The sequence below is a fragment of the Myotis davidii genome, unplaced genomic scaffold (genome assembly GCF_000327345.1).
Source record: "Myotis davidii unplaced genomic scaffold, ASM32734v1 scaffold96, whole genome shotgun sequence".
Taxonomy (NCBI): Eukaryota; Metazoa; Chordata; class Mammalia; order Chiroptera; family Vespertilionidae; genus Myotis; species Myotis davidii.
In genome coordinates, this window is record NW_006289416.1 from 5,307,490 (window position 1) to 5,316,971 (window position 9,482).

The following is a 9,482-nucleotide window of genomic DNA, read 5'->3' on the forward strand; positions in this document are numbered from 1 at the left end:
TCAGAGATGCCTCTCCCTCCTCTCCTGCCTCCTCCTCTCCCTCCTCCTCCTCCTCATTACAAAGCCTCTCTTTCCCACACTCCCTCCTCACTCTTTCTCCCTTTCACCAGGTTCATCTACTTGCTTTAAAATAACTCAATTGAAAATTGAAAACAATTCTTTTTGAGGTTGTTTTATCTTCCTTCAAAACAGCCCTGACTGGTTTGGCTCAGTGGATAGAGCGTTGCCCTGAGGGCTGAAGGGTCCCAGGCTCAATTCCGGAGAAGGGAGAGCTTTCAAATGTGGCTGCACATTGGAATCACTTGGGGAGTTTTTAAAACTGTTACAGATATTTGTGTCTCACTCTCAGAGATTCTGAAGAATTGGTCTGAGCGGCCATTCTGGTTGCCTGCACATCCTTGTACCAGAGAGCAAAATCTCTAAAGGGCTCCCTAGTCTAGGGTTAGACTTTCTGAGTCGTGGCAGAACGCTTTCCCCTAAAGTAACTACTTTTCTCCTTCCTGTTATTTATCTTTATCTCCTAGCACGTATGTTCCTCCTTTCTTTTTATTCTATCAATTTTCCTGATTCTACCCTAGTTTTATTGTGGTTAAAGGGACAAAAATGGAGTGTACTAATACCAATGTCAGAAATCTTAGTTTAACAATGCCATCTAAGAAAAAGGATGATACCCTAAATTCTGCTTCTCATTATAGTACTTTCTGTTCTTTATTTCTCCAATTGCCTAGGTTCTGAAATTGGAGAAATGGGTAAAAATTATTTTCATTTTTCTAACCCAAATGGCTTGCAGAGTGAATGTGATGAGGTTTCAGATCAGAAATGGAGATTTCATTTTGGAAAAGGACTCTTTGTAACGACTCTGTATACAGTGCTGTGGTTCACCAAGCCGTTTCAAGGATTAATGCTTACTCTCCTGCAAAGCGTTCATTCTCTGATCCTAGTTTTGGTGGCCGTATTCTTTGGCTGAAGGTCATAGATTTCTGGGAGGCTGGTATAATGGGCAGATTGGAAGAGGTGGAAGGGAAGCCATCAGGAAGTAGGACCAGGAGTAGCTATGTTCAAGTAGGTGGCGAGGGTACGTTTTGGTTATTTATTACCCAGGAGCAAAATTATGTCAATATGTTACCCCAAAAAGTGCTGCTTTACTCTCACAGAAAAACGACTTCATTTTGGGAGAGAGAGAGAGAGAGAGAGAGAGAGAGAGAGAAACACCATGGATTAAGAGCTTAAAAGGCCTATCAATCCAAATGTTTGAACTTTATCTGGCTCCTGACTCAAACTGTAAAAATCAGCCAACCAACAAACTGACAATTGGAGAAATGTGACACTGACTAAATATTTAATAATATTTAGGAATTACTGTTAGTTTTGTTTACATATAACGGTACTGTTTGTTTTTTAAAAAGACTACTTTTAGAGATTCTTACTGAAATATTTATAAATGATGTAGAATTTATTGTAGAATAATCAGAGTTGGGAGGGATGGGGTGTGACACTGATAAACAAGATTATCCTTGAGTTGATAATTGTTGAAGCTGTGTGATTAATATATATGGGGGATCATTATATCTTCTCTTTTATGTATTTTTGTAAGTTTCTATACATTTCTTTTCTTTCTTTCTTTTTTATTCTCCTATACATTTCTTAAAGCTAGTTTACCAATTCATTGGGAGACTGGAATCTGACTGGCACTAGGCAGCCTGGGTTCCTCAGTTAGACTCAGTTCTGGTTCAAAGCCCCAGGCATCGCAGGCTTGAGGATTACCCCAGTCTGGGGGCTGGGGGGCAGGGAGCACGGGGCATAAGGATCTTGGTCAGACGCTTTTGTCTGTAACACTCCAAAAGAAAAACAAAACCAAAAACGTGTCATGCTGTAAAGCACATCCCCAAATGGTAAACTGACTTGCGAATGTGTCATAGTGCTAGGCAACTCAAAAGGGTGCTTCCTTCGAACAATTTACAAGACATTAATATTCAACCAGCTGCAAAGGCTAATGGTCAAGTTCTGCCTTCAGGCACTGAGGTTTCAATGTGACATGAATAGGCATTTCCCAGGAGCTTCTGAATAGAGAATCTGGGCCTGTTTATGTAAGGTCTGGCCTTAAAAAAGTCAAGAATTTTTAAGATTAAGGGAAAAAAAGTTCAGCTGGCACCTTGTCCTTTTAGGTTCACATTTTGGGACAAAAGAAACAAAAGTGAAAAACTGCCCATTAAGCACAATTCAGAGATTCTGCTGGGTTTTCTGCATTGATTCAGATTTCTTTCTTTAGTAGGTCAAGTCAGACCTTCCATGCTAATGTAAGAAATATACTCTTTTCCTCTTAATTTATGTTTATCAGCGTCTAAAAAAGGTGAGTAAAGCCTATTTTTCAGAGTCTATCATTTGTAAAAGCCGTTCACTTTCAAATAAATATGCTCTTAAGATAATCTGTAAATTGAGATGATAGATAAGTCAATTATAAAATTAAGACATTTTATATCTCAAGTGTTTCTTGATTTTAAAGAATAGCTTTGGGCAATGGTTTAGGAAATCTAAAATGCCAGATAATAAAAATTTTGGAATTTATTAAGTTCAGTATCACTAGAACAAAAAATACAAACATTACTACTAGAAATGAACCTACCTATATAATACACGGCCTAAAAGTTCCAAAGAAAAAAAAAGCCCCAAAGTAATTGCAAGCAGTACAAATTATAATAATATTCATATGGTTTAAATGTCAGCTGGAATAGGGAGTTAACAACAAAATTTTACAGTTTCTAGGAGAGCAATCCAGAGTAGGTCATATGCCCAACAACCAAACCAAACCACACCCGAGGAAAGAGTCTTTGAAGGCCTCTCCAGCTGGAGAGAGCAGTAAGTGTTTATTTCTATGACTGGAGTGCTAAAAATCATGCTACAAGTTCAGCATCCTGAGTGGCTCAGGAGAACACAGTTGCAGGGCCAGCCAGGAGTACATCAGGGAACCTGATGAGCCTTCATGCTTACAAAACCCCCAGTACCCCAAGGAAGAACTTGTATCCTTTCCACTGCAGAGACCAGTAGTCAAGGAAAATATTAAAATTCACCTGAACGAATTCCTTCATTCACTCAATCATATGGTAAATATGAAAAAATTAATAAAACATTTATTTTTAAATGTCTATGTAGCTAATGGTCCTCTCTGGAAGAGGCAGTTGGTAAGACCACTTCTCTCAGACATTTTAGAAAGGAAAAAACCTTACCCTCCCATGGAAACCCCTGCTGCCAGGAAAGGAGCAGAAGGGTACAGACTGTGTACGTGGTGAATAACTGTCTCCAAATCTTCAGTGTTAGCGCAACAGTAAGTCCTTGGCGTCTGTAAGCAGTGACAGGTAAAGTACAGCATTTAAAATTGTGAGGTTCATGATTTGTATAATGCAGTAATGTAAAAAAGAGCAAGAAGTCATAAATATGGGTAAATAACCTTTGTTTGCACATATTATGAATAATGAAAATTTATAATTTCCTTATCTTGCAATACACATATATGTTATTTAAAGTCAATGCTATTCAAGTTGGCACTAACAAAAAGACTTTGATCAGCGAGGAAGGCTTGATAGAAATGGGCAAGATCTTAAGTTATATACCTTATATTAAACAGAAACACAGCTCCGTACTCAGATGTGTCTCTGACTAAACAAGAACAGTCAATTTATGAAGAAAAAGTGGAGGATTACACCTTTGTATAGGAAAAAAACACTTATGCCTGACAAAGTAATTCTTTATTTAAAAACAAACAAAAAAGGCTTTCCAATAATGACATAAAAATTAAATTTGTGGCTCATTTCTAACTGGAAAACTGTTTTCTCTATCCCGAGTGCTGTCTACCAATGAAGGAGTGTGGTTTTCTGGCACTGCCTTCACCCTAGATAAAGCAATATCCAGTCTGATCTATTAATTAAACATTTGATTTTACAATAAAAGCCCCAGCTGCACTTCAATGAAACAGACATTTAAAATGGTAAAATATGTAAAGCTGGATTATGCTTCCATACATAATGTATTTAAACAAATGGTTTTCATGTGAACTTCATCAATGAAGGCTCTGTTTCTAGTTGAAAAGCTTCACAGATGCATTGTTTGAGATGTGTGCGGAAAGGGCAATCCTGTCTGTAGAATATGCGCAAATGTGTGTTTGAATAAAGTTTATGTAAAATAAAATTTAATAACAAGGAGAGGAATCTGGTAACATTACTCTAATAAAATACTGAAACCAGTTATCTACACCACCCTGATTACAGTATTACAATCAACCATGATCACAATATGAAGGTATATCATCCATTAATCACTAATGAGTAGTCTAAGAAAATTACAATTTTCAACAATCCTTTTAATTAAACCCAAGATTAAGAGACTACCTACTGCCTACTGTCATCTTTTTGAGATCTTCAAATACGGAATTTTCCAAAAGATAAATGTTAACCTGACAGCATTTATAATGGCAAAACCATGAGGGCGATCCTATTATCACATTTATTTTATAAATAGGAAACTGAGTTTATTTTATAAATAGGAAACTGAGTTTATTTTATAAATAGGAAACTGAGTTTAGAGAGGTTAAATAAATCCTGTTACATCTGAACAGCTGACTAAGCTGAGATAATTTAAAAAATACTCTGTGATTAAATGTATTTGAGTGACACAAATTCACTGTAAAATCTAAATAGGACAATATCTACTACCATGCTCATTCACAGTGACTGCAGAATTAGTCACAAGTATTCAGGTGAAAAAAGTCATTCTTACTTGGCATTTTTATTACATGTGAGTCTTTTCACACTGCATAGTTAAAAATTAAAATTATTTTTAATTTTTACATAAGAACAACTTTATTTTCGATGATCATACCTTTTCTGCCTAAATTCACAATGATATAAGAAATCAGATTTATATAGACAAACAATGCATAAATGTCAACCAAAGTTCGCATATAGCTTCACACACACACACACCTATATTCCTTAATCTGAGTATTAGATTTCAAAATAGAATCTGAGATATCAAGAACCCTAAAGACATTTATTTTAAAAAAACAAACAAACCCTCTCATTTTCTAGTTGACAAACAGTCTATGGGCCCAGCACGCTTGCGCTGCACCGCTCTGCTCTCTGACAAACAGTCTCGATAGGTTGAAATATCAAGCTCATTTTAAAAAATTAATGATAGAAGGGGGTGTTAAAGAACATGTTCTTGCTCTGAAGATTCTATTAGCACTATCTGGCATTCCAAAAACAAGATGGGTCAATCTGTAATCTATAGAGATTTCCAAGAGAGACTGCTGGGCCTGGGCAGTGAGATGGGAGGGAAGAAAAGAAAGGAGGAGTACTGAAAGATGTATGAAAAAGAAGAAGGAGGTGATGGAGTAAGTAGCTCAGATGAATAGAGCAAGCATGTCAAACTCACGGCCCACAATGAATATTTTTGGCCCAGCCAATATAACGAACGGTATGTAAGAAATGTTTTAATAAATGTTTTAATAAAAATTTCACAGCTTAATTTTTACAATATCCTGTTATACATAATTATTAATAACAAACTACAATGTTCACTAATGACTGATTACTATAGTCATGTTGCATTCATTTCCCTTAAACGGCCTACGCACAGGCGCACCGTTTATCTCCACTAATACTAGCAGCGAATATTTTAGCAGCCGATTGCCATGTCATTAGTCTTGGACTGACTTGTTTGGTGTGCGCAACAGGAAATATTTAAGGAAAGATGAAGAAATGCGGAGAGTGTGAAATACTGAGAGTCTGGGGTATGGTTAAGGAGAGAACACTACGTCAGCAGAAATAAAACACTGTATAACTTTAAAATTTCTCAATTATTTATGAACAAGTCACCAAAATGTACTCTTCTTATGGAAGTTTTAAGTGAGGTACATGTACACACGTATGTACACATGCACACACACATACACACGACCACACACAGAGTTAGGGTACAAGAAAAAGGGTCTATGAAAAATTATTAGGATCAGAAACTCTTAGTGGCTGAACTCTTTGTAAATTATCATTCCTAAAGTAAGTGGGAAATATGACAGTTCACAAAATAATCATTAACATTAGGGAGTCTGTGGGCAACTTTCTGGATTCCTAACCTTGAAAACCAATCTGCAGAGAGCAAGAAAAGGTACCAACTACTCCACGGACTCCAAGAGTCCTGCAGGAATATCTGAGGATCAGTCTACTGAGACGAGAACTACCTGTCTCCTACAGCTAACAGCCCCTGGGGAACCAAAGTGCAGGCTTCTCATTTCCTAGTGAGCAAGGCTTTTGGCTTTCCCTCAACGCTGCAATGACTAATTGGAAATGAGGACAATATGGTGGTGGAAAATTTCTACTTTACTGCTTTGCAGAAGCCATAGTAATCCCTATAAATTCTAAGTATATCACCAACATATTTCAGCAAACCGTTTACTTTTGCATTTCTTCCACTCCTAGGAGAAGTGCTTACTCTAAATTCTATTTCACCTTTTCTAGCTCTTTTGGGTTCATTTCAGTTAGAGTTCCTTCCTGTTTGATCTTTGCTGATTCATCTTTTGTTCTTTTTTTTATGCCTAAGCTAAGGTCTTACTCAGAGTGTGAGTTGAATCCTTTCTGGAACAAGGTAAGGTCTAAATAAACACAGGGTTCCTCTGGTCTAAAACAGTAATTGTTCATAATTCTAAGGCAGAAGGAAGAAGGGTTACCAAGGGACCTAACTATCAAAGCTAGTTTTAAAAATCAATAATGTGATGCATTAGGGTACAAGAAGTATATATTAAATTATAATTAATTAAGTCCCTTAATTTTCTTTCTTATAAAAGGGTATAATTATAATTAAATTTTAGTGATTTTACATTCTTATTCTTTCTTAAATTCGATCACATTAGCCTCTTTGATACAGATTTTTGCTGGAGGCACTAGTTAATCAGAGCTCAACCTAGTGCACTGTATAAGAATCAAAGCTACTCTTATCCCCGCACTTACAACTCAGTGAATTCTTTTTTTTTTTTAAAATATATTTTATTGATTTTTTACAGAGAGGAAGGGAGAGAGATAGAGAGTTAGAAACATCGATGACAGAGAAACATCGATCAGCTGCCTCCTGCACATCTCCCACTGGGGATGTGCCCGCAACCCAGGTACATGCCCTTGACCGGAATCGAACCTGTGACCTTTCAGTCCGCAGGCCGACGCTCCATCCACTGAGCCAAACCGGTTTCGGCCTCAGTGAATTCTTAAAAAAAGAAAAGTTTATCTATATAATATCACTTTGCAAGAACTCAGTGTCCATGGAGATTTTTCAAAAATCCAATTGCCCTGGCCGTTGAGACTCAGTTGGTTGGGCGTCATCCTTTGCACCAGGAGGTTGCAGGTTCAATTTCTGATCAAGGTCATATTCCTGGGTTTCTGCTTGATCTCGGTAGGGGGTGTGCAGGAGGCAACTGATTGATGTTGGGCTCTCACATCGATGTTTCTGTCTCCCTCTCCCTTCCTCTCTCTCTAAAAATCAATCAGCCCTAACCAGTTTGGCTCAGTGGATAGAGCGTCGAAGTGCGGACTGAAGGGTCCCAGGTTCGATTCCAGTCAAGGGCATGTACCTTGGTTGCGGGCACATTCCCGGTAGGGGGTGTGTAGGAGGCAGCTGGTCGATGTTTCTCTCTCATTGATGTTTCTAACTCTCTATCGCTTTCCCTTCCTCCCTGTAAAAAATCAATAAAATATATTTTTTTAAAAAAATCAATCAACTATTCTTTTAAAAAATCCAATGAATGTTTATGGCTAAAAGTTACTGGGTTGCTGTATTCTTTCAAAGTAAATTTCTAATTAACATTAAATGCTGAGGGTAGATTTTTGAAGCTTCCTCCTTCCTATTTATTTTGTTCTAAGATGGTATTGCATTTCTCCCCTTGGCTCTACAAACGGTCCCCAAGCAATCTCAGTCATCTGAGTTCCACTTCTAGCTTGCACACTGACAATCTGTAGCCTGTGCATCTCTCCTGAGCGCCAGGCTAGTACATCCAACCGTTTACTAGAAATTTCCACCTGGATGATCTAAAGCACCATAAACATCTAAAACTAAATTTATTTTTATTATATCTAAACCTCCTAAATCCTCCTAAATGTCCTATTTCAGCAAATATCAGTGCCTTTTACCAGTTCACCAAGCTAGAAATGTTAACCTTGACTCCCACATAATCTATCACATGAATATCCCTCATTTTTGTTCTCTCTTCTTCCTACCTCCTACCTCTGCTTTCAAACTCTGGGTAGGTCTATAGTAACTGATTTTTTTACTGGCCTCCCAGCCTCCAGACCGCTACCCCTCTATCTCTCTCTCTCTCTTTTTTTTTCATTGGAAAAAATTCCATCTCTTTTTTACAACTGCTCTAAGACATGACCATGATCAAATTATTTCATATGTCAATTATACCTCAATAAAGCAAAAATATTGTTTTATCTATCTATCTGTCTATCTATCCTCACCCAAGGATATTTTTTCCATTGATTTTTAGAGAGAGTGAAAGGGAGGAAGAGAGAGAAAGAGAGAGAAGAGAGAGAGAGAGGAAGAGAGAGAGAGAGAGAGAGAGAGAGAGAGAGAGAGAGAGAGAGAGAGAGGGGTTGGGGATTGAACCTGGAACCCAGGCAAGTGCCCTTGACTAGTAGGAATCAAACCTGCTACTCTTTGGTGTGAGGGCCAGTGAACTAACCACTGAAAACCTGCTAGGGCTAAAAAACATGTGTGTGTTTTTTAATGTCTATGGTTCAATACTATGTTCCTGAGGATATAACACATGAGACTTCAAAATTTGGTCCTAGCCCTAACTGGTTTGGCTCAGTGGATAGAGCGTCAGCCTGTGGACTCAAGGGTCCCAGGTTCTATTCCGGTCAAGGGCATGACCTTGGTTGCAAGCACATACCCAGTAGGGAGTGTGCAGGAGCAGATGATCAATGTTTCTCTCTCATCGATGTTTCTAACTCTCTATCCCTCTCCCTTCCTCTCTGTAAAAAAATCAATAAAATATATTTAAAAAAAAAATTTGGTCCTAGAAGAATTGCCATCACTTCCTGAATAATGAGAAGGGAGTATAGCATAATGGTCAGGAACATAAGCACATAGTCAGACTACCTGGGTCTGAATCCTGGCTCTGAATTCCTTGGCTAGGGCAAGTTCTTAATATATTTATGTGTCATTTTCTTCCTCTGGAAAACGGGGATGATGGTGACTATAGTTACCTAAATCACTGAGTTGTTTCTATTGCTGATTATTAAGCATGAAAAAACATAACTGATATATTCTAAGGCCTCAATAAACGTTAGACAAAATTATCATCATCATTATCCCTCCACAAGTATTTTTTCCCCCAAATATTTTTTTCTTGATTTCAGAGAGGAAGGGAAAGGGAGAGAGATAGAAACATCAATGATGAGAGAATCATTGGTTGGCTGCCTCCTGCATGCCCCCCACTG

The 9,482-nt window shown here is 37.8% G+C and overlaps 1 protein-coding gene across 1 annotated transcript in view; it reads right to left on the reverse strand.

The window, feature by feature from the left end:
• The window catches only part of ABHD3 (abhydrolase domain containing 3), a 72,807-nt gene that overhangs the window by 8,577 nt on the left and 54,748 nt on the right, over nt 1-9,482 (reverse strand). Inside the window, exon 5 of the mRNA XM_015562679.1 lies at nt 3,225-3,337. Within this exon, the coding sequence (XP_015418165.1) occupies nt 3,225-3,337 (113 nt within the window). The remainder of the gene's footprint in view (nt 1-3,224; nt 3,338-9,482) is intronic.